This window comes from Drosophila sechellia, chromosome 2L (genome assembly GCF_004382195.2).
Source record: "Drosophila sechellia strain sech25 chromosome 2L, ASM438219v1, whole genome shotgun sequence".
Classification (NCBI taxonomy): Eukaryota; Metazoa; Arthropoda; class Insecta; order Diptera; family Drosophilidae; genus Drosophila; species Drosophila sechellia.
This window is the reverse complement of record NC_045949.1, coordinates 1,193,404-1,217,765: the sequence shown is the minus strand read 5'-3', so window position 1 is coordinate 1,217,765 and position 24,362 is coordinate 1,193,404. Positions and strand designations below refer to the sequence as shown.

Below are 24,362 nucleotides of genomic sequence, written 5' to 3'. Positions count from 1 at the left end.
TGGCCATGCTGGGATGTCCCTCCCCAGCGCTATTTTGTATGCAAAGAGTTGTTCAAAATTTAATTTATTTACTCTGCCCTCCAGTTGTTGTTGTTGCTGTTTATTGTCTGCAAATGAAATGCGTTCGTGGCGATGTGGATGTCTAAGTCCCGTCTGTCGCCGGCTTTCTTGCTAAACGAATTACCATTTGGCAGCTTTGAAGTTGCTTCTTCTGCCAACTTTCTAGCATTCTTTTATCCCGTTTCATTTTTTCGGCTTTCCCAAATTTTGCTTCTTTTTTTAGGTTAGTTGTTCGGCTTTGACGCAAACTTTGCAGACCATAAAGTTTTGACTTCATGCAATTTTAATGACTTAACGAGCAGCATTCCGTTTGACATGGGAGTGTTTTCTGGGGGGGCGACCGACTGGAAACGGCAGCTAATTAGCCAAACGCTTTGCGATTACCAAGGAGCAAATTTCACTTTCACTTTTCCCGAGGAGCGGGAAAACTTTACAATTGCAGAAACATGACTCCACGAAATGGAGTATCTTTGAAATATAACTACAAGTACATTTCGCTTGTTTTTTCTTCCACGTGTTTGTGTGTCATTTTATTAAATTTAGCTTTAATTTAGACAAATAAATTAAGAATTAATAATATAATAACTATGGTCAACATACATATTATGCAACATGTTCGCGGCGCAGATGAGCACAACCGATTGTTAAGAGGGAGTTCCTGTAAAAAATGCGCAAATGTTTCACTGAACACAAAAACAAGCAAAATGGGAGCAAGATCTCGATGGGTTGTTACGAAATGAATGGATCGGTTTGGATTTAGTGCGTTTGAATGGATGACTAAGTCCCTGGATGCAGCCAGGGAATGCGGGTGCGTAGGATTCGTCAGCCAGTGACCAGGCCACTGATCCCTCCTCATAACATGTCCCTGAGCACCTCCTTCTGGGCGGCGGTCAGCTTCTCCGGGAACTGGATGTCGAAGGCCACCAGGAGGTCGCCCTTGCGCGTCGTGTCCTTGGGGAACGGCAGCCCGTATCCCTGGATGCGCTTCACCGTGTTCGGCTTGATGATCTCCTGCATGGTGCTGATGCGCAACTTGTCGCCGGACATGGTAGGAACTTGGAAGACAACGCCGCACAGAGCCTGCAAATGGGATTAAGATACACATCAATTTAACAAAGCACAACTTTCTATAATATTTATTTTGGTTCCTGGTTTATCAATCAATAAGGTCGACAAATACTCCTCCCACTCCTTGCCGCTCTCTCTTCCACCCACCCAAGTCCGATATGAGCAAACACGACACATGGCTGCCGCCGTCGAGTGGGATCTATCAATCTTCCCCGGGTAATCCTGTTTAGGTGCCCCGTCCACCAGAGCACTTTTTGCAGCTCCTTCGAGCTTTTACCAATCGAATCGAATTGCTTGCTTGGTCTCGTATCGAACACAACGTTTGTAAATCCTTTTCTATGTTGCCTAATTCGTGTTTAAACATCTTGTTGACACGCTGCCATGTCCTTTTCACTTTCACTTTCTCCCACTTTCGGCCAGGCTTCTCCATTGACATACGACTTGTTTAATTGGCCCACTAAAAGATGGACATCAATCAGGTTCTGCTTTTGGCCCAGACATTTATGCGGCTTACTCAATTAATTCCAGTCCGAACTGGGATGAAACTGCTATTGATTGAACCTTTTCCCCGAGGAAATTCGGCGATGAACATGGCTTAATTTAATACTTCGATATTTTCCGCTTTAATTGGGATTCAGCTACTTGAGCACGATGGCTTATCTTATCAATTCAGAGGGAAAACTTACTCATTGCTTATTAAACAGAAGGAAATCTTTTCACTTTAAGTTACATGATCATATCTCCCAACTCGTTAGCAAGTCTTAGGATGAAGTCTTCCAAAAGGAAACCACAAGAAGACAGATTATCCATGGTAATCCTTTCGGGTCCGAATCGCTACATTTTGAACTGGATACGCCTTTATGTTTCAAACTTTTCGACACAGCCCATAAACAACAGCCCGTAAATGGAATGTCTGTCAATTCCCGCCTCAACAGTGATTTATAGATATGAAAACTGAAAAAAAAGGTTTTTGATCTAAGCCCGCAATCGGAACAATCCCCTTCGATGCCCATCAACGAATGATATAATATTTTGTGCCGTTCCATAACTTGTCACAAGTGATTTGTAACCAAAGAACTTTGCCGGACACGTGTTAAATAGTTGTCAATGGTTGTTGTGCCCGAGCCTCACCCAATAAAATAAAAATGAGTTGTGAATTCAACAAGAAATCGCTATGGACATCAATAAATTGCGACAAAACCAAAGTGCACACCTTGTGAATATTTAAATATAGATGTGCGTACTTTTGTATCGCCGATTGGCGATTTTGAAGCGATGACAGCATAAACTGATGACGACAGACCCAGAAAACAGCAGCAACAGCAACAACAACCTGTCCCCGTGATGACGACGACCAGCATCAATATTTTTTAATGGAAATGTTGAAAATGTTGTCGCAGCCAAACAAAAAAAAACTAAAAAGCAGCTTAAATACTTTGCTACCTTTTACGGAAGCTGAACATAAAAAAGCAGAGCGGCTCTATCCAAAAATAAAGGGCATACAAATGCCCTTCCACTGATAAATCCGTATCTGGATCGGGAGTTTAGTATAAGGATATAGAAACCCGTTCTGAACCCGCTAAACTATAAACTAAACTTATAAAAAAAACAGCTGATAATGCTAGTTAGTTAATAGTGTGCATTTTCTATATAAAGTTCGAAAACCAAGTGTGCAAAATCGCTATCATCATCATTCTCAGTGTTAATAACGTTTATTTCGAGCTGAATCAGCCCCTTTTTTCTCTGAGTGTACAGAGTCATCACTAGATGATAAATCTGAATGTCAGGCTCAGCTAAACGGAGAACAGCGAACATAAATTCCCCCGTATATTTTGCAGTTTATGGTCGCTTTTGGCCATTTTTTCCAAACTGTTCTAGACAATCACTCTCGCCGAAAGAAGTGAAGGTTTAGGTGGGACTTTTCCGATTTTCCGAGAGGGTGGAAAACAAATCAACAGCATTCAATCGCATGTCATAAGGCATTATTATTCCGCCTCTTTTTTTGCCCAGCTGACAACTGTCATCAAAATGCAAACGAAGTTCTCGACCAGCAAATGGTTTTGTATAGAACTTCCAATTTTTTACCCAAAAAAGGATAAAAAAGGACTCCAAATCATTTGGGCCAACAGTCGAATGACAATGCCAGTGGGCAGACATCGAAAACAACAACGTCTGGCCATCAACTACACAGCACCAGGAGTCCTGGTTACACTCGCACATCCTCGAAGTCCTTGAATCGTCCGTCCGTCGGTTTTAGTTCGCTGCATTTGCAGAACTCTGACGCAGGCACTTGAAAACAAAAGCATTGTTAAATTTGATTTCCATTTCGAAAGTACGTACATAGTGGCTAGAATTTAAAATTCAAACCGATACGTGCTAAGTCTATATATCATCGGAATGAAAACAACACAAGACCAAAAACGTGGAGCAAGAAATTAATTCGAAACTCATTGACTTCAATATTATCGTAAACGATGATGTAATTTATGAGTCGCATTAAATTTACTGCCGCCAGAATATGACAGAAAAAATGGAAAACGCTGTTCGCAATTATGTGGATGGTCATATATGGAGCTCCAATTGCCTTTCGGCTGCTTTATTGGGGCGAGCGGAGTCTTGGAGCGCAGATTTATTGGCCTCTATCAACCAGATTGGCGAGTAAATCTAGATATGTGATTATTCAGGTCGAAATATATTTCAATTAAGCCCCTTCGCAGTGTCCACTCGGCGCCAAATAACCGTGTCGAATATTGCTATATAGAAGGAGCAACATGACACTTTTAGCTCACAACCAGAGCCAAAATGCAATTCATAAATTCAAAGCAGAGCCAGTGGGGAAACATTTGGCCAACTATGCCAAAAGTGGCTGGCAGCGAGCGAGCAGCCAAAAGTATTTACTAAATTTGTCGCACTAACAAGCAATAAAATGTTAGAAATCTGCGAGGCAGCCAACTCTCAACTATTTAATCTACTTAATGCAATTAACAATTTTCACATGACTGCCAACTCAGCGGCGTGTCATTTCGGCTTGTTCGCCAGTTTTGAGCATTTCAAAATTTCGAATTTTCTATATTTTTTCCGACCTGACCATATTTTTAACCCCCAAGTGAGGAGCTGCTGCCCACAAAAAATGTTGTGCGAAGTTTTGCGCTTCGGCGACCGTGTAAAAATCTAACACCTCAGTGGGAGCCAATCGACGGAGCAGCCCGCTGGCCAAAACCCATTCTCCGTCTCCGTTAATTGAAACCTGACCATGTCGACCAATTTGGCGGCTGCTTTGCCGCTCGCCGCGTATATGGTAAATCTGGCCATAACCATCTCGTCTGCCCGATTTCATTAGAATTCGATTTAGGCACTGGCTGCGCCTCTAATTGGGCGCCGAGCTGTGAGAACCCAGCTCTGAGAACTGGGCTCTTAAGATGAAGTGGAAGTGAGGCACCTATCTTGGGAGGAACCACGTTGACCACGTTGGTTAAGAGGTGCTCAGAGCGTGAAACTATCAGCAAGGGCTAATACTTCTGAGTTCTAAAGTATCCCAAGCTATTGCATGCATGAGGATCAGGGTCAGGACTCACCTGCTTGAGCGTCAGTCTCGCCGTGTAGCGCAGATCGCTGCCCTCGCGCTTGAACATGGCGTGCGGCTTGTCCCGGATGATGAACACAATGTCGGCGGGGATTTTGCCGGGCGCCTGGTCGCCCTCCTTCTGGAAGGTGACCTTGGTGCCGGACTTCCAGCCGGGCTTGATGGATATCGCCAGGAACTTCTCCTCCTTGCGGGAACTGCCGTCCGCCTGGACGATGCGCCGGGAGATTTTCATTTTCTTAACACAGCCGTGGTAGATCTCCTCCAGCGTCACGTAGAGATCGTGTTCGACGGGCGGATCCTGCTTCTGCTCCTTCTTGAACGGCGTGTGCACATTGAAGGAGTGTGATCTGAAAGAGGGCCTGCGAGAAATGAGCAAGGAACGAACTCCGGGGAGCACAGACTGCGTGGAAATGGACCAACCTGAAGCCACTGCCCAGACCATGCCGCGACCCAATGCCGCCGAAGGGCGAGGAGAAGAAGTCGGGTTCCGTGTCCAGATCGAAGACCTTCTTGTCGAACAGGTTGTCGCCCATGTCGAAGAACGAGGCGAACGGATTGCTGTTGCCAAAGAACTGGGCGAAGGTGGCCCGCGGATCGCCGTGGAACTGATATGTAAACGAGTTGGTCGACGGACCGCCGTTCCGTGTGCCTGCAAGTCATCATTTCAAGGTTAGCTATGGGAAAGTTCCTTAAAAGTGTGCTGGCATACCTCCGCTCTTGAGACCATCCTCGCCGTATTTGTCGTACACCTCCCGCTTGCTCTTGTCCGAAAGGACCTCGTAGGCCTCGGCGACCTCCTTGAACTTGTCCTCCGCGTTGGCGGCTTTGTTTTTGTCCGGATGATAGCGCAGGGCCAGTTTCCTGTAGGCCTTTTTGATCTCATCGTCGGTGGCAGTTTTGGGCAGCCCCAGGATTTTGTAGTAGTCCTTACCCATTGCAGGTTACTTCTGAGCGGGGGCGAGCGGGTATTCTAAGTGTGTGGGTAAAGAGTTGACTCTCAAGTTAACTGTAGTCTAGTATCTGCAATTTGGAGTGGGGATGGCATTAGAAGGCGGTCCCATCTTTCAGCGGATCTAGTTACCTACAATAATATCAGTTGTGGGCTTCCATATATAACTAGGACCTGCTTAGTTGCTATGATACTGCTCCAAATATGTCCTTCCCTTTATCCTTATAATGGCACATGCATCTTGTCGTTCTCTCTGCTCTGCTATCGGAGAAGATCTGCAAAAATCCGAAAATCGTATATATCTATTTAGCTGTGTATAGGTAGTTCCATTCGGATCATAAGACGCGTCACTAAATTTCAATGTTGAACTGCCCACGCCTTTCACTAATTTTAGACCGGCCAGCTAGAAGTATTTATTCACTTTCCGGAACATTGGAGCTCTTCTATGCGCACTTCTCACCCTTACCAAATACACACACTTTTTATTGATGGATACTTTAATTTACTCAGCCATTTACTTAATATTATTAATATAATCGCTTGTCTTCAGCGATGAGAATCGCTCGCGAGCCAATTTGCATTGACCCCAACATCTCCGAGAGATCTGAAGATCTGGGATGTCCAATTGAGTTTAGCATGAGCCATTTGAATGGGAATTGACGATGACATTTATGAATATTTCTGCGACAGCCCGAGATCACTGGGGTTGGAAGAGCCCCTAGAACTATGGCTTGATCAGTTGACAAGTCTATCAGGGGCGTGGAGACAGCTGTAACATAAAACTGTTCCTGCTCCGATCTGAACTGCGGTTTCCTAATAAATCAATCTAGTGAAGATCATCGCGAAAAGTTAATCATCTTGGGAATCTGACAGCATTCTGTGTTCCTAACCACAATAATAGGGCCGCATTTATAGTGATAACTGGTAGGGAATGAGATTTTAAGGAGGAAGGAAATAAAACATCGACAGAATATGAATACTATCAAGAAAGCTATTATTTTAAGCACACTATAAATTGTCTATATATTATACATATATTTACGAGTAGCTTATCTCTTTTGTTTTTATGGCCAACAGCTATCATAACATTTCAGCATTCTATGATCCATGATAAACAACATGATCGCCGAGACCTTAATTGCACTGAAGGCCTGTCATCGCTCAAGTTCAAGATCGCGTCCCGAAAATTCATTAGCATTCAAGATGTCAACACTCGGCCGGCAATCCGCACTCGAAACGCTCTCCAGCCTTGGGCCTAACTGATTTCATCTTGGAATCTCATTGCGAGATACATCGCGTTGACAATTTTGACGCCAAATGTGCGCCTTCAGTTGAGATTTTCATGGGGAGGGTGACGGAGCACAAGATTTGCGATATTGACAGCGGACGATTGATGCGATCAGCGCCATTCCAATCCAATCCATTCCATTCCATTCCCGTCCAGAAATTAGTCAGCTGCAGTCATTGTGCATAAAATTGCCGGCGGATCGCGGATCGTGAGATACATTCCGGATCGCTTCCAAATGTGTGCCATATTGAGCGAGCAGGGGACAAGGTCGCAGATATTTTTGATATTTTTTCTGAATTTTCCCCCGACTCACTGCCAACATTTTCGTTCATTGAAAGAAAGTATCTCTGTCTTTTTATATGTCTTTTCTATGTCTTTTTGTCAAATAAATAAAATGAGATATGCAAAGCATGTTGTTACGCAAGGCGATTATGCTGTGCGTTTTATGTGTATTTTTTGCACACTCCGATAATGAAATTATATATTTTTTAACGGCGCAGATTTTCACACGCGTTTCAATAATTCTCTTTATGGTTCTTTATTGAATTATAGCCATTGTTTCGTGCAAAATTACGGGCTTAAGGTGCAAAATAAATTCATGCCGATTGGAAAAATTACTCCGGCCATAAAAAGCCGCTTTTTATGGCAGTTACAACATGTTTCGGGTGGGCGGAACCGCCCACTTCCGCATGTATTATTCACCAGACACTGGCGGCAGCTCATTTATTGATTGCCGAACAGCATTTGTTTAACAATTTATTGGACGCTGCGTTATTAGTGAATTGCATTTGCAACGTTTCATTGTCATTTTGTTGCATGCCGCACCCCGTTTGTTGCATGCCGCAAATCTGCATTTGCATTTCTTTCCACTTCTGCCAGCATTATAAATTGTCGTAGGTTATGAGAGGCCAACTAGGGCTGGGGCCAACTGGAAACTGTTCGTGTCCCCGGATTGCACTAATTGAATTGAACTTGATTTATTAATGCCCGGCAACTTTAATTCCCAATCCCATTCGGTGCCTCAACTAATGCCACATGCCAAAATGGAGTGGGGAAATGGAAATTGGAATTAAAAGAATCTGAATTTAATAATGAACGAATTTCAAATTGGAGAAGTGATTTATGTGGGGCCATTCGGATCTCTTATTTATTGCCTGGTGCCTCAGATTTCTCTGATAAAATCACTCACTAATGCCACAGTCAACATTTGTCTCCTCGGATAAACAAACTCGATCGCCACTTTAAACATTCGAACCAGAGCTAATTGATTGATAAATAGGTAAAGGTTTACTTAAGCTTGATATATATACTATATATATATACCAGATTTATCAGGACCACTTTGGCTCTTTTGTTACTTCTCTTAATTAAGCCAAGTTCATTACCAATTTGTATCTGATAGATATATGTTTGTATATTTCAAGAAAGTAGTTGCTAGCTATAATAATTTGTAACTTTCCGTCCAAATATCTTTTGCTACATTCCACAAATCTGAGTATTCAAGGTTGTCATAACTCTTGATCCCATGAATCTCATTCAAGTCCAGCCGTTTACTCTCGCTCTCAAAGATACGAACACGAATCATGTTTTTTTCCTTTATTTTGTATTTTTCAAAGTCACCAACAAAAGCCATTCATTGTCAACTGATGGCGATTGGCTGAATGGCAATGTTTTTGGCCAAAACCATTCGAAACCGTGAAGTTTGTTCACCCACACTCAGAACAAAAATGGTGCGACAAGAATCGAACATTTGGCCGTGACCGAAGGCAATTCGTTTAGGCCAAGCAGCAGCATTAGATGTCCAAAAATCCGTCCAAGGTCTAAGGTAACTACCCATTTCTGCGGTGGGTGTTTCCAAGTCGCAAATCTGCTGCAAAAATAGGTCCAATGACTAAGCGGGTTTACCTTTGGACGCGGAACAAGTCGCCCACACAATACGCAGCCAAACATTTTCGATTTTGGAGAAATGCTAGTCGTCGTTTGGACAAGTGAATCAGCACTCAGCCATTTCCACGGGATTGGGTGATTCTGTTTTTCCGGCGCGGCTTATCTTGCAGATGAACCTCTGTTTTCGCCGGAATTTGTGCTAATTTGCAAAGAGCATTGATTTCTGGGCGGCAAAACATGCAGGCAAGCATTCCGTTTCCGTTTATTTATGCAAACAACGATTTGCATAGAATAACTATTAGCAAAGATTTTAAAATTCAAATTGCTGCCTCACCAAAAGATTGGAAAACTTGTTTCAGCTGGTTTCGAATAAACGTTCCTAGTGCGGAAATTCTTGTTGATTTGTTGGGCACTCTGATTAAAATAAGTAAGTATGTGCAATGATGTTTAATCAGAGGCATAAGTGGAAGGTTTTTAGTATTCGGCTTATGAACAATTATGAACAATGTATCCATTTATTTAATTTACAATTCAATACGCTTTTTTTTGGATTTTAGTTAGCTTGCCAAGTGAGTGAATCTTCCTAAGTGATTGAGTTTAATTTCCGCTCTTATAAACAGGGTTCATTAATTTATATAATTAAGGCGAGCTTTTTTTAGCCGACGACTGAGAGATTGAAATTAATCAATTTCCACAACAAAGCCGCGAAAGTTTATTTCCTTGTGTCTTTCCCCATAATTACTTGCTTAATTGACCAGCTCTCACTCTCGTTTTTTCTTTTCGAAAAATGACGAACTTTGCATGTGTTCTTCTGCGGCTCGAAGACCGTCAAAACAATTCTGCGACCACGCCCCCCACAGTCTTCCGCCCACGCAGCAGCTGTTCGAAGAGTGGCAGCGCGAAGAAATATCTTTTCTCTTCCACTCGCGAATGTGTCATAATTTATAAATACTGGGCAAAAACAAAAAGCAGACAGATTCTGGTGTGATTATGATTAGCGGCAATCATCATAGTTTTCCTTTTATTTTTACACTCTTCGCTGGTAATTTGTTGCCACTTGGTATTGGCCATTTGGCTTGGTACTTGTATTTGGAGGCCAGCAGTCTTTTTGCCAAGTGCCTTCAATCATAATCGGCTCCATTGTGTGTTTACTTTTTATTTATGAATTTGTGGCCAGCGAAAAATGAGGCAATAGTTAGTGGACACCAAAAAATGGTCATAGAAAGCAGAAATACTCATTCGAGTAGTTTATTTATGGGATTATTTGGAGGGTTCGATTGGCTGCACTCTATGTACACTTAGTACTACATTTTGTGTTTTGAAAGTGATTCCCTCCTATTTCTCCCCGATTTTTGGTCCACCCTAGGGGCACCTTTAACTAAACCGAATTTCAAACACAAATCACTTCACACATTGTGAGCACACAGTAGAATTTCGAATGGAAGCCCCATATGAATATTCCAAAGAATCGGCATGAAGATTTCGGAAAATAATCAGGCGAACTGGGCAGCAGCAGCGAAATTGGTGAGAACAAAAAAAACATATACACAAAAATAACTAAAGTGCTAAAAATAAAACTTATTTAAAGAAATGAAACCATGAAATTCAAAAACACACAGGCCAAAGCCAAAAACGATGGCAAATACAAAAATATAAATAATATCGCTTTTGGACTTGGCAGGTATACTCGGCGTATACTTTATATAAGGGTTTTGGGTTCTTTCCGCTCCGCGCGGCTGCTGCAATCGGAATCCTGGCCAGAAACAAAGGCGACAGCGCCATAAAAAGCACTATTGTTTGTCGACTTCGAAATGTTTTTCATTTTATTTTATTCGCTTTTACCACATTTGGCAAACGAAGCGAGGCAAAATCACACACACACACACACTAGTCACTCCAGCACTCACACAAACGCACACACACGCACAGCAAGTCCGTGATTAATTGTCAGTGGAAAAGCAATAAATTCGGGGCTCCTTACAATCGATTGGCGGCTGATCGGGCGTATGCTTGATATGGACTCGCAATCCTTTCGACGGCTTTCAGAATGTATTATTAGCGCGGGCTTCTCGCTGCCAATTTGCCGCCAGATGCGTGCAGCACTACCGTTAGTCAGTGGTTCGAATCCGCGACAGAAACAGCGATAAAGTGGACGCGACAACGCTTGGGGACTCACTGAACGATCCACCGAACCAGCAGCACCACCACCACCACCGCCATCAGCACCAGCACCACTCCACTGCCCCGATCTCGCGCTACCGCTCTCTGAGATCTCGAGTAGCGAGGATCTCTTGTCCCCCAGAGAGTTAGGTCCAAAACTGATGCGCCCCAAGCACTGAAGAGAGCTCCGAGCCAAGTGGAGAGGTTTCCCAACGATCCCCATTTGCCACACACCTACTCTAAGAACGGGCGAAAAGAGGCCGTGGAAAAGGCGAAAATCAAGTAGAATATCACAAATTGGACGGTCGTTCCACGCGAGATCCACGATCGCCACCGATTTGCACTATGCGTCATACTATGGCTACATGGAGCTTTTTCCCATAGGTAACAACGAGTCGAGAGCTTTACGCAAGAGCGGAACAAACGTGGGCAGAGCAGAGCAGAAAACCAGTATTCTGCTACCCTGCGATGGGGTATGATAGACTAGCCTACTAACCTTAACCTTAAGCAAAAATAAATAATACAAAAAGCAGAATAAATTGTATCCACAAAATATGAATGAATGTCATGATGTCATTTATTTTTCCTTTTTTTTTCTATGTCTATTAAGTATTTATTCTTATGAAAATAACTTACATGACATTTGACATGTAAAATACATTAACTGTCCTCGCGGTATTTAAATGTGTCAATTAGGAACATTAGGTTCCTAAGTAGAAGTGCCTCTTTAGTCGGAACTTCGGGTTGTCAAAATACAAAGGTTGCTATGTGATGTTAGCTGGAGGCCACCTGCTCGTCTGCCGCGTCCTCTGTTTCCCGTCTCTTTTCGGTCTCTGGCTTCTGGTCCTGGTCATCACTCCTCTCCAGATCCGCAGGCAGCTGGATGTTTACGGCAGACAGAGCTTCTCGTATCCAAGCCGGAACGGGCTCCTCCTTGAAGTGTCTCGCCATGAAGTCTGCGACGAACTTGGGGAACTCATCGCGCTGGATGGCCTCCCGCATGCTCCTCATCAGCCGGAGCTGGTAGGCCACATTGTGGATGCTCAACAGGGAGCTGGAGACACTCTCGTTGGTGGCGATGTGGTGCAGGTACGAGCGGGTGTAGCGCTTACAGGTGCTGCAGTCGCAGTCCTTGTCGATGGGCTCCATGTCCAGTTTGTACTTGGGCTGCTTGAGGTTCAGCTGCCCACTGTCCACCAGGGCGCAACCAAATCGAGCTGTCCGGGTGGGGAAGACACAGTCGAACATGTCGATGCCCAGGGCCACGCAGACCACCAGATCCGCCGCAAAACCCACGCCCATCAGATAGCGCGGCTTGTCCTTGGGCAGATAGCCAGTGCACACGTCCACCATCCGCCAGAAGTCGTGCTTGCTCTCGCCACCACTTAGCCCGCCCACGGCGAAGCCTCGAACCTGGCGCTCCATGAGAGCGGAAACGCATCGCTGACGCAGCGGCACATCCAATCCTCCCTGGACGATGGGGAACAGCGACTGTTCATCGTCGCGCGCATGGGCCTCTATGCAGCGATCCACCCAGCGGATAGTCCGCTCCATGGCCTCCTCCACCCGGGGGCCAGTTGTGGTGGTCTTGACCACATCATCCAGCTGCATCATAATATCCGCACCAATGGCGTTCTGGATTTGGATGGAGTGCTCGGGCGTCAGCATGCACTGGCTGTTGTCGAACGGCGACCGGAAGTTCACACCGCGCTCATCGATCTCTGCCAGCTGCAGCAGCGAAACCATCTGGAAGCCACCAGAATCAGTCAGAATGGCCCTGGGCCAGCCCATAAACTTGTGCAGACCACCGGCTTTCTTCAGTGTCTCTATTCCGGGCCTCAGGCCCAGGTGATAGGTGTTCCCCAGAAGGATCTGGCAATTCAGCTCGATCAGCTGGTCCGGCACGATGCCCTTTAAGGTTCCCTGAGTGCCCACGGGCATAAAGACCGGTGTGTTTACCTCGCTGTGCCTGTTTAGGATAGTTGGTAGTGGGGATTAGTCACAGTTTTCAGCGGTCTATCTTATTGCAGACGCTCACCTTAGGGTCATGAGTCCCGCCCGGGCTTTGGAGACGGAGCACTCGGCCACGACCTTGTAGGTCAGCGGAGGAATCTGGCTGGGACCCATTGAGTTAGCAAAATCCAGATAATTCCCCGCGAAATGTCTTATGTTTACACGCAAAACGCCGGTGCACGTTTCAATCGCGATTCTGTGTGACCACTTCGCTGAAACCGGGAATATACCAAATTCCTGCGCGTGGCTATCGATACCACTTTGATTGGTTGCCCGGACAAATATACCCGTACTTGCGTCTATTGTCAGTTAAGATTACCCATTAAGATCGCAATTGATTCCAGCATGGAGGTCACGATGTCGACGCAACAGCAGCAGTTAGACTATATAGAGCGCCATCTGGTGTACGACATCTTCAAGGACTTTGGTCCGAGTGCTTCGCTGGAATCGCACAGCGTTGAGTGCTCCAATGGACTGGACGGCTTCATGTCCGCCTTGTACACCGTTACGCTGGACGTGGTCATCGCCGAGCGCAAGCGGACGGAGGTCGTCCTGGTCAAATTCATGAAGGGAACGGAGGAGTTCCGGCAGAGCAGCAACTCGTACATCCAGTTTTCAAACGAGATCTTCGCCTACGCCGAGATCCTGCCCGCCTACGAGAGTGTCCTTCGGACGAGTCATCTGGAAAGCGAAGTGGTGAAGAACTGGGTTCCGCGTTGCTACTTCGCCAGGTTTGGGCAGGTTGAAGGTGCGTTTCTTCTCCCACGAATATATCCATGACAACCTCCACTGTTTACTTTTCTGCAGGTTTAGGGAATGGTAGGGAATCAGTGCTGGCCCTGAAGCATCTCAAGGGCGATGGCTACCAGTTGGGGCCAAGGCTCACCCTCCGTCGGGATCAGCTGGAGGCCATGGTGGGACTAGTGGGTCCGTTTCATGCCCTGGGCTACGCCACGAAAATCCTTCAGCCGAACGTTCACGCTCGTTTGCGCGCCGGAGTGGTGGACATGCCCTTCGTTTCCAGCTCAGGAAAGGGCATCTTTGATGTCCTCTATCGCGTGGCTTTCGACCGGTTCTACGAGTTCTACGACCGGCAGAAGGAGCAGCTCCTCCAAGGGGCAGATCCCGGATTCGGGGCCGCCATCGAGCGACTGCGGGAGAAGTACTTCAAGCAGCCAACTCTCCTGCTGGAGAGAATCCGCACCAGCTCCTTTGCCGAAGATCAACCGGACAGTCACTTTGCCACCTTCCTGCACGGCGACTACAACAGGAACAACGTGCTGTTCCACTACGGAGCCGAGGATAAGGTGGACGGCATCAAAGCCATCGATTTCCAGGAGCTGCGCTTCAGCACCACGGCCATTGACTTGAGCTTCTTCATGTACATGAACACGCCATCCGAAGGAAGGAAGGAGATCTACGCCGACTTGTTGCGCAGGTACCATCGAAGCATGATCGAAATGCTGGAACTGGTTCTGCGCCGAAACCGGAACGAGTTGACCGACGATCGGGTGGACCAGTTGCTGCAGGAATACAGCTTCGAACGCTTCAATGCCCACTTCAAACGATATGCCTTCTATGGACCAATGGTAGGCATGCACTTCCTTCCCTGGCTGCTTGGCACCGAGAAGGATTGCGCCGAGTTGTCCCGCCTCTTCGAGACGGATATGCACGGCCCCGCCTTCCACCAGTTGTCCTTGGACATCGCAGGCGATGAGGCGAACCAGGAGATCTTCAAGACCGTGCGCCACGCCTATGAGCATGGCTACATGGACGAGATTTAGATTCCCTTGCAGAATTCCATACTTAAAGCATTCCAAATTTAAGTCAAACCTAATTTGAGACTGTATTTACGAACTATTTACAATTTGAACTTCGCAACTAATGCTAAATGGGCGCGACAAGGTGGGGAAGTGTAATCGAGGTAAACAATGCTTAAATGGCCCTATACTCAAGCGTAATAAAATCATACATAAATCAAGAAGAGTCTCAGGCGTTTTCATAACGCTGCTTCATCATCTTTTTTATGTAGGATTTGTAGTCGTTTCCAGACGTCAATTGGTCAGTCTTGTTGCCCAGCCCCACGTTGTTAGAACGACCATCAGCCTGTGGATACACATTGACATTGAATTATCCATATTCGACATTTGTCGTCTTCGTCGGCTCCTACCTCTATGATCTCAGTGCGTCCTTGGTTTTTTTTGCCCAGTCCCTGGCCCTCCGACCAGCCCATCTTCTGCATCAGGCGGCTGCCCACGTTGCTCGAACTGATGGGCGTGGCTGGAGTAGCGCCAAAAGAATCCTTCTGGCGCGACTGCAAAGTCTTTATCTCCTGCTCGAAACGCTCCCGGCTCCTGTTTGGTGGAGGAGGATCGCTCTCACCGTACTTCAGCCTGCGTTCCTTGGCACGATCACGATAGCTAAATACGGGTGAGTAAAATCAGTGATTTTATCGACATTATAGCAGCATATTTCCACTTACGATTGACCCTCATCCGTGCCAGCCTCAACTGCGGAATTCTGCTTAAGCTTGGCCATATTCTCCTTGTGTAGATTCGACATTTTCAAATGCTTCTGCAAGATGTCCAGCGACTGGAAGGCACGCTTGCAGAGCCGGCAAGTAAGTTTTTGGAAATCCACGTAGTCAGCTTCATCGGCAAGAGCTTTCGGATTGCCACTATTATCATCGTCCGAGTCAGAAGGCCCTCCATAAGCGCCGACCAATTTGCTCATTGCTGGAGGTCCTGCCTCCGGTACATAGTCGTTGAGCTTGCCAAGATCCTTCTTCTCAAGGATTGAGAATCCCACATCAGCATATGCCCCTTGGGAAGCACGGGAGGTGGTGGCCGCCTCAGTATCCGACAGGATAGGCTGCGGTGTGGCCACTGCTGTGTAGTCTTTTTTCTGGTTCAGGTGCTTGGCCCACTTCTCCATGTCCTTGACGATCTTCTTGGCCACCTTCACCTTGTCGGGCTTGCCGGTTTCCTCCTTTTCTCTTTCCTTCTCCTTTGCCTTTTTAGCCTCCTCCTCCTTTTTCTCGGCATCAGCTAATACTTCTTTGAGGGCTGCCTGAGTGGAAGCGGGTGTGGCCAGCACATAGGTGCTCCGCTTCTGATCCCAGTACAGATACGCGCCCGTCTCGTTGTTGTAGTAGTACTGCGAGTGGGCATCATAGTAGAGACCTGTAACGTGGTCGTAGTAGTAGCCGGAGGTCTCGTCGTACTGGTACTTGGACACATCGGGAGTATCTGACCATTGAGCATCAAAGGTTCGACATTACTGGAGCGCATAGAAGTGTGTGCCCACTTACCGTATTTCTTGCCATCATTCCCCTTGGGAGCACTTTCGCCCCTGGCAAGGAAGGCGACCTTCGCCTCTGTCACCGAACTCATGGTCTCCATCTGGCTTACCTTCCTTTGCTTGCGCTGGATGGCCGAGAGAGCCACGGCAGCGCCGGAGTTGGCCTCCGTCACGTGACGATCTCTGCAGTTCTTGCTTATTTCAGTCGTGTAATAATCCGTATAGTACTGGACGTATTGTGCATGCTCCAACGGATTGGAAGCATACACGGATGCACTGTACTCCGCGAGACGAGGCACATCCGCCAAAGTGTAGGCCGTAATGGCCGACGGGGACATCGCTGTTTCACCAGCTGTAAAAAAGTTGCCTTCGGCTGGCATCATTTGACGGTCTTCGGAGTCAATGCAGTAGGTGACGATAACTGAAGGGCATGGTGTAAACTTTAGCTTTTAAACATGAAATTAGTTATAGGTGAAAATTTACCAGTTTTGTCGTCCAGAGTGAGTGGCGGATCCAACGCCGTCAGCCCGTTGAACACGTTCATAGAATCAATGAGTGTGTCAAAATTGAGGTAACAAATGCCCCGAGATGCATTGGTTAGGACGTCGCGACTGACCAGCACCTTGCTGACTGTTTTGGCCAGTTCGGGCAGGCGCTGCTGAAGGGCAGTTAGCACGCCCTCCTCGTTTGTCAGCGCATCCAAGCCGCGGAGCATGATCTCTGCATGGGGAAAGCGTGGCAGGTTAGTGGGGTATTTAGCTGATTAGCTAGGAAACGGCATTGAAAGATATTGCTCATGGTGGATATACTTTTTGTGAGGATGCGGCTGATCTCGTCGATGCCCTCGCCGTCTCCGTGAAGAGCATTTTCGCTCTCCGCCCGCGACGCGTTGCACATGTAGCATTGGAAGCGGCGCTTAAAGTTGCTGGCACCACACTGAAGGATAGCGAAAAAGCTAGTTGTTGTTCCCAATCTGCATCGTTGCGGAACATACCTTAATGCAAGTCCAGTCCGAGATGCGAGTGTGACTATACTGCATGGTGACACGATGATCGCCCAGCTGGAGGACTCCCTGCACGGAGAAATAGAAGAGGTGAAAGTGGAATCAGTAACGGAAACTGCTGAGAAGCTAATCGTTCACAGACTACACAGTCACCAAGATTGCTTCTGTGTTTTTCGGCATCACGCAGATGCTGGTTGCTTCCTTTACGTAAGATTCGATTCCGCCTTCGAGTTCAGTTCCCTGATCTAAGGCAGAAAATGGAAGGGAAGCAGCCCACCAGCAGAATTGAACTCAAGGCACACATTTGTCAACAGTTGATGCCGAGCTATCGGATCTTGCCGTCATTTCTATTTTGGCGGAATTGAGAAGATTCTAGATTCTTGTGGTTTGTAGGGATACCTGGGTTAACTCCATCCAACGAGTCGCCTCCTCAACGGTTTTAAACTCGACAAATGCAAAACAGCGTGAGGCACCTAAATTTTAGATAGAAGCAGATACGAAAATGTTTTGTCAAAAAATGTTGTTGGTTGTTTCATTAGCATTGTATCATTTTTGGGGATTGTGTTTTTGTTTCGGTTTGTACTTTTCGATATGTCTATATGTTTTTGGGGAATTTTGCTGCTGATGTCGTAAGCCAAGTATAATGGAAATTGCTATAAGTCCTACATCGAACATGTTGCTGGGCACGCAATACTCACGCTTTCTCTACAATTTCACTTTAAATCGAATGTAACACACGGAAATGTAACCCACCTGTTTGCTGCTTCCTCATCACGCGAATGGATGTGGGCTCCATGTCGACCTTGATCAGCTCGCCCATGATCTGTGGAGGATTACTTGGTTAGTTCTGCATTCGTTTTGCTTATCGCTTAAACATTACGTCTGCTTCCGTGACGTGCTTCTTCAGACCGAAGAGGATTATGTTGTTCAAGGGCTCAACGCTGCTGCCACTGTTGGGGGCACCTCTCTGCCTGAATTCGCTGGCCATGTCGCTGTCCTCGTCCGAGGAATACCGTCTATCGCGATCGCCCTCCTTCTCGCGATCTCTGTTACTGCTGCTGGAGTTGCTATTTCCATTGTTATTGAACTGCCGCTGGTCATTGCTGCGGCTGAAAGGAAAGCGATACAATTAGCACTTTGTTGCATATATTTCCGTTCGGTTCGTTTGAAACCATCGTTTGCCTCCACTCCACATCCACTGTAATTAAAGGCAACAAGCATGAATAATTCATAAGATGATTTGTATGCATTAATGCGAACAAAGGGAAATTTACATTATTGAAAGGGTTGATTTCTAATTATTTTGACTTCTATTACAAGTGATTAGCAAGTGAAAGAAGATAGGTCTTTTAACCTGTTGAAAGAGGGGGTCTTCTTATGGAAGCCTTGTGAATGGAGACTGGAGCACTGATAAAACTGAGCACGATATGGGTAATATGTAATCTGTATAATTTCTTACCTGCTGCGCTCCGATCCCCGATCAAAGTCATCATGGTTGCGCTCTCTCGAAAGGCGATCGTAGTTTTTCCAGCGGTGATCACGGTCCTTATCTCTATCCTGACCACGCTTGTCGTAGTTGCTGTGATCATGACGGTCTTGGTTGCTGTAGCTATCGTGATCCCTGCGACCCTGGCTATCAGCATCCCAACGATCGTACTTGTCTTCGCCGTGGCGCTGGCGATGGTCAAGGCTCTGTCTCGAGTTGTAGTTTCCCTGATCCTCGTAATCCTCGTCGATCAGGTCGCGGTACAGATCGCGATCCGGACTGCGGTCGTTTCTATAGTGTGAGGACCGCTCCCGACTGCGCGAACGGGAGTTGCGACGTCTGTAATCATTGCGGTCCCGACTTCGTTCCCTGAAATGATGGCAATTGGGAGTAATCCACTAAGAGGTTCCAGGTGGACAGAGGACGACCTACCTGGATCGGGATCGGGAGCGAGTGTAGCGCCTGTAGCCCGATTCACTGCCGTTTCCGTTGCCTCCCGAGAAGCTGCGACCATATCGAGAATCCATATCTAATGCGAATCGATTGTAATTAAATGCAGTGTTTGTGGTTTGGCCTTTTGCCATTAGATGAACCGTCTATGTGCGCACATCTTACTTGGTTACCACGACTCTAACAGGAATGGAAGCTGGTTAAACTTGTTCCCGAACTGGAAGTCTCTGTGCATTCAGACAGAAACAGTTATCCGGCCAAAAAAAAACCCGAATAGAATAATTCTCGGTCTTCTTTTGCCGTTCACCCGAAGTATCTGACTGCCAGCTATCGATAACTGACCGATAGTTCCAGGGCTGCCAAGTGCCAGCTAACAGCTGTTTCCCAACACCGAACAGTTTGAACTTTTCAACGATACATTTTATTTTGTACATTCGAAAAAGGATTTGAATTTTCTTATTCACAAATTATAACCTAGAGGGCCGCTTTCACACTTACTTGTTAAAAAGAACATCAATCACTTAGGAAAACAATGCTCAAGAAGCTTCATAATAATATGGAAATATTTTCTACTTCGGTTGAAAAGCTGAATAAAACGGCTATTATAGTTGAAATAATACATGTGAAACGGCTAAAAACCAATTTCTCAAGCATTGTCGTAGCGCTGCTTCATCATCTTCTTTATGTAGGATTTGTAGTCGTTTCCCGGTATCATCTGTCCCGATTTGTTGCCCAAGCCCACGTGGTTGGAGCGTCCGTCCGCCTGAAGGAACACAAAATGCTTAATTTTTTTAATCCACTTTATAGCTTGGCGTCAGCTCAGTTACCTCTATGATTTGTGTGCGTCCCTGATTCTTCCTGCCCAGTCCCTGGCCCTCCGACCAACCCATCTTCTGCAGCAGTCGACTGCCCACGTTGCTCGAACTGATGGGCATGGCTGGAGTAGCGCTAGTAGACTGCTTTTGCCGCGACTGCAGTGTCTTGATCTCCTGCTCGAATCGCTCCCTGCTCCTATTTGGTGGAGGAGGATCGCTCTCGCCGTACTTCAGCCTGCGCTCCTTGGCACGATCACGATAGCTGGGAAAGAAAATGAATTCAATGATAATATACTCCAGCACACATCGCGATTTCACTTACGCTAGTGCCTCTTCGATGCTACTGCTAGTGTTTTGAATGAGCTTGGCCAGATTCTCCTTGTGCAGAGTGGACATCTTCAAGTGCTTCTGGAGGATTTCCAACGATTGGAAAGCACGTTTGCAGAGCAGGCACGTCAGCTTCTGGAAGTCCACGTAATCGGATTCTTCAGCGCCTCCGCCGCCGCTTACAACCGCTGAACTCTGTGTGTTTTGCGAACTCGGAGCACTGTCCTCTTCAGAGTCCGAGGTTCCGCCATAGGCATTGACAAGCTTGTTCATTGGTCCCACAGTCGGGTTTGTCGCATAGTCGTTCAACTTGCCCCGCTCCTTCTTCTCGAGAATGGAGAATCCCACATCAGCATATCCCCCTTGATTGCCACGCGAAGTGGTGGGTACCTCGTTCGCCAATATTGGTTGTGGCGTGGCCACTGCTGTGTAGTCCTTTTTCTGATTTAGCTGCTTGGCCCACTTCTCCATGTCCTTGACGATCTTCTTGGCCACCTTGACCTTGTCGTGCTTGTTTCCGCCCTCCTTCTCCTTCGTCTTTTTGGCCTCCTCCTCTCCCTTCTGCTCGGCGTCGGCCAGGACTTCCTGCAGAGCTGCCTGAGTGGAGGCGGGCGTGGCCAGCACGTAGGTGCTCCTTCGCTGATCCCAGTATAGATACGCGCCCGTCTCGTTGTTGTAGTAGTACTGCGTGTGCGCATCGTAGTAGAGACCCGTGGTACTGTCGTAATAGTAGCCAGATGTCTCATCATACTGGTAATGAGTGACGTCGGGAGTGGCTGCAACATAATTAAATATAATGAAGTGCTAGAGAACACAAGTGCGTGGCGACATACGGTAGATCTTTCCATCGTTGCCCTTGGGCGCACTGGCCACCTGAGCAGCCAATGTGGCCTTCACTTGCGCCGCTGCCTGTGCGGCAGCTGTGGCCGCCGCTGTGATCGTGGTCTCGATACTGTTCATCTTCTTCTGCTTGCGCTGGATGGCCGAGAGGGCAACCGCTGCTCCGGAGTTGGCTTCCGTCAAATGGGAATCCCTGTTCTTTTTGTTTATGTCTGTCGTGTAATATTCCGTATAGTACTGGACATAATAAGCGTGCTCTGCGGGATTCGAAGCGTACAGGGAGGCACTATATTCAGCGAGTCGTGGCACATCGGCCAGAGTATAGTTTCCACCCACTCCTGAGGGAGAAACTGCTGAAATGTTCTCGCTCTTGACAGTTGGATCTTTAACTGCCAATTCTTTAGGGTTCTCCTCCAGGTCGTTGCAATAGGTAATGGCCACTGGATGAAATATAGGTTATTATTTAAGTTATAAGAAGCACACAAGGCCACTTACCAACTCTGTCGTCCAGGGTAAGTGGAGGATCCAGCGCCGTCAATGCATTGTGCACATTCATCGAGTCGACTAGAGTGTCGAAGTGAAGGTAGCAAATTCCACGCGATGCCTGCGTCAAGGAATCCCGACTGATAAGCACCTTGCTCACAGTCTTGCTCAGATCTTTTAGGTGAAGTTGGAGGGCAGTCAGCACAGCCTCTTCGTTGGTCAGGGCGTCCAGGTTGCGTAGCATGATCTCTGCGTGGATTGAGGAAGTGGTAGAGAAATCGTGGCGGTCAGTGGTCTGTTGGACTTCATTGCGATCGAAGCTACAAAACGAGATGGCAAGAGAGTGTATGTGGTTTGTATACTTTTGGTGAGGATGCTGCTGACTTCGTCCACGCCCTCGCTGCCGGAGGAGAAGGTGGTTTCGCTGTCTTCCCGGGATGTTTTGCACACAAAGCAATAGAATCTAAACTTGAAGTTACAGACGCCGCACTGGAACAAGCGAAACACATTACTCGCCATAGGGAATATGATCCTCTAAGTGCACGTACCTTGTTGCAGTTCCAGTCCTGAATTCGCTTGTGGCTGTACCGCATGCTCACCCGCTCGTCATTTAACTTCAGCACTCCCTGGAGCGCCAGACATGGAAATAGGAGAAGGAAAGGTTGCGGATTAGTAACCCATCGCTAGGATGACTTCATTCACACTCTACACAGTCACCGGATTGCTTCTGTGTTTCGTAACGCGAAGTTTTAGCCGCTGGCAATCTCATCGAGTGTCTTTCTTGGGCAATTTTAATGAAGCAATACTGAAGTGCTTAGTTTCCTTGCAACTAGAAGTACTTTCGGTTGGACAAAGGAACTAAACAGTGAGGAACTGCTTATTATCATTGCCTGCGAAGAACCTTGGCTGCTGATGATCAACGTTTCAAGGGGATCTGGTCGATTGCGCTGATACCTGTGTAATATCCATCCATTGCTTTGCCTCCTCAACGGTGTTAAACTCGACAAACGCTATACCGCGTGATGAATCTAAATTTTCGGATAGAAGCAGATACAAAATGTTTTCGTCAAAAAATGTTGAATGTTTCGATAGGTTTGTAACATTTTTGTGGACTATTGTATTCTTTTCGATTCATGTGGCCGGTTTAATTCGATTGGTACTTGTACACTTCGCCTCCATTAGCGCGAAGCCGCTCCTACTTTTTGGACCTACTTACGTCTGGCGCTGTAAGAACAAAGTCAGTGATTTCGTAACCCACCTGTTCCCTGCTTCCGGATAATGCGAATGCACGCTGGCTCCATGTTCACCTTTATCAGCTCGCTCATAATCTAGAGAAATTAGTTAATGTGTAATTGAAGGAGTTGCATTTGCCATTCTTCTGCGTAGCTTACATCTGCTCTGGTCATTTCCTTGGTTAGACCGAAGATTATAATAATATTGAGGGCTTCAGTGGTGGATCGGTATTTGTTCCTGCGCATGTGGCCTTCATCGCTGTCGTAATCTGAGGAGCCCCTCCTCTCACGATCCCGATCCCGATCGCGATCTCGATCCCGTTCCCGGTCTTGCTCCCTATCCCGATCTCGATCTCGATCGCGATTATGGTTGCTGCCACCTCCGTTGTACATGCGATGATCTCGGTGGCGCCTGCATAGTCCGATTTATTATTAATCCTAAAATGTATGAATACTTTATACTCACGTGTTCCGCTCGTTGCTTCTGCTTCTGTCGTCGTTATTGTTGTTTCTGTTCCAGGGTCTGCTTCGTTCCCTGCTGCGGCTTCTGTTGTGATACCAGTCCCTGTCCGTGGAGCTACGATCGCGTGAGTCCAAGTCGCGGGAGCGCTGTTCGTACTCGTAGTCGTTTTGCTCCCGATCGCTTTCGCCATCTCTGTCCCGATGCCGGCGGTCGAAGCTATCATGTCTCCGCAACTGACGATTGTCAAAGTTACTCCTGGAGTTGTAGTTGCGCTCATCCTGATCCCTGTAGTCGTCGTTGATCAGGCTGTGGTACAGGTCGGGGTCCCCGTTACCAGCTCCTCCTCGACCACCGCGATGCTGGTCGTTCCTGAAACCGGGCGACCGATCCCGATCCCGACTTCGAGAGCGAGAGTTCCGGTGCCTGAATCCTCCATGGCCGCGGTTGCGTTCACTGAAAAAGGTACACAGTTCTATGAACACGATCGCATTAAGCTGGTAGGTAAGCCTTACCGGGAACGCGACCTGGATCGACTGTATCGAGACCCCGGCCTGGATCTATAGTAGTCGCTGCCCCGTCCCCCCTCGTTTCCACTTCCTCCAGAGAAACTGCGCCGACTACTGGAGTCCATTGCCGACTTGCTTTGGCTTAGACGCTTCACAGGCACCAGTGGCAATAGAGCCCCGATGCGGAATCCCTCAAGATCTGTTTGGCTACCTAGCTTTAATATTTTTATCCCGGTTCCTTATGGAGGACCACCGTATCTTTTTTCTCAATACTCGATTTACCATTCGCATCGAAACGTCGATAAGTTCTCTGAAGCTAGAGATGGCCTTTTATATTTATGTATTTTGCAAGGAAATATGGGAATATATTTTTAAGCATGAAGAACTCTAGGTGATAGACCATAACATAAGTCTAAAATTTTTTAACAAAAACTACTCTATCTTCT

At 46.8% G+C, this 24,362-nt stretch overlaps 5 protein-coding genes across 11 annotated transcripts; 1 reads left to right on the top strand and 4 right to left on the bottom strand.

Moving 5' to 3' along the window:
- Positions 1-552: 552 nt before the first annotated feature.
- LOC6617359 (dnaJ protein homolog 1) lies at positions 553-11,029 on the bottom strand. 2 transcript variants are annotated; one of them, XM_002041648.2, is made up of 6 exons: positions 10,820-11,029; positions 5,800-5,938; positions 5,424-5,734; positions 5,135-5,363; positions 4,704-5,073; positions 553-1,140 (listed from the first exon to the last, which is right to left on the bottom strand). In XM_002041648.2, the coding sequence occupies exons 3-6, from the start codon at positions 5,647-5,649 to the stop codon at positions 913-915; spliced, it is 1,053 nt and encodes a 350-aa protein (XP_002041684.1). In that variant the 5' UTR covers positions 5,650-5,734; positions 5,800-5,938; positions 10,820-11,029; the 3' UTR covers positions 553-912. The 2 variants fall into 2 exon arrangements, with proteins under 2 accessions (XP_002041684.1, XP_032576716.1); XM_032720825.1 differs by having other exon boundaries at positions 4,704-5,061; positions 10,820-11,027.
- A 504-nt stretch (positions 11,030-11,533) lies between these two features.
- LOC6617358 (queuine tRNA-ribosyltransferase catalytic subunit) lies at positions 11,534-13,220 on the bottom strand. Its single transcript, XM_002041647.2, has 2 exons — positions 13,037-13,220; positions 11,534-12,967 (listed from the first exon to the last, which is right to left on the bottom strand). Exons 1-2 carry the CDS (start codon positions 13,123-13,125, stop codon positions 11,773-11,775), a joined length of 1,284 nt encoding a protein of 427 aa, XP_002041683.1. The 5' UTR covers positions 13,126-13,220; the 3' UTR covers positions 11,534-11,772.
- Positions 13,221-13,283: 63 nt separating this feature from the next.
- On the top strand, positions 13,284-14,995 carry LOC6617357. The gene is made up of 2 exons (XM_002041646.2): positions 13,284-13,759; positions 13,819-14,995. The coding sequence occupies exons 1-2, from the start codon at positions 13,357-13,359 to the stop codon at positions 14,793-14,795; spliced, it is 1,380 nt and encodes a 459-aa protein (XP_002041682.2). The 5' UTR covers positions 13,284-13,356; the 3' UTR covers positions 14,796-14,995.
- On the bottom strand, positions 14,833-19,565 carry LOC6617356 (RNA-binding protein 5-A). Of its 5 annotated transcripts, none has more exons than XM_032720763.1 (13): positions 19,409-19,560; positions 19,233-19,329; positions 18,774-19,169; positions 18,195-18,423; positions 18,068-18,137; positions 17,714-17,787; positions 17,306-17,383; positions 17,121-17,247; positions 16,795-17,031; positions 16,322-16,732; positions 15,494-16,259; positions 15,182-15,431; positions 15,001-15,117 (listed from the first exon to the last, which is right to left on the bottom strand). In XM_032720763.1, the coding sequence occupies exons 2-13, from the start codon at positions 19,325-19,327 to the stop codon at positions 15,001-15,003; spliced, it is 2,850 nt and encodes a 949-aa protein (XP_032576654.1). In that variant the 5' UTR covers positions 19,328-19,329; positions 19,409-19,560. The 5 variants fall into 5 exon arrangements, with proteins under 5 accessions (XP_002041681.2, XP_032576654.1, XP_032576650.1 ...); XM_032720759.1 differs by having other exon boundaries at positions 19,416-19,560; XM_002041645.2 differs by having other exon boundaries at positions 14,833-15,117; positions 19,233-19,560.
- A 230-nt stretch (positions 19,566-19,795) lies between these two features.
- On the bottom strand, positions 19,796-24,205 carry LOC6617355 (RNA-binding protein 5). 2 transcript variants are annotated; one of them, XM_002041644.2, is made up of 12 exons: positions 23,923-24,205; positions 23,414-23,863; positions 23,107-23,359; positions 22,974-23,043; positions 22,670-22,743; positions 22,264-22,341; positions 22,078-22,204; positions 21,728-21,964; positions 21,226-21,672; positions 20,388-21,168; positions 20,078-20,327; positions 19,796-20,013 (listed from the first exon to the last, which is right to left on the bottom strand). In XM_002041644.2, the coding sequence occupies exons 1-12, from the start codon at positions 24,039-24,041 to the stop codon at positions 19,897-19,899; spliced, it is 3,003 nt and encodes a 1,000-aa protein (XP_002041680.2). In that variant the 5' UTR covers positions 24,042-24,205; the 3' UTR covers positions 19,796-19,896. The 2 variants fall into 2 exon arrangements, with proteins under 2 accessions (XP_002041680.2, XP_032576642.1); XM_032720751.1 differs by lacking the exons at positions 22,670-22,743; positions 23,107-23,359; positions 23,414-23,863; positions 23,923-24,205.
- Positions 24,206-24,362: the final 157 nt, after the last annotated feature.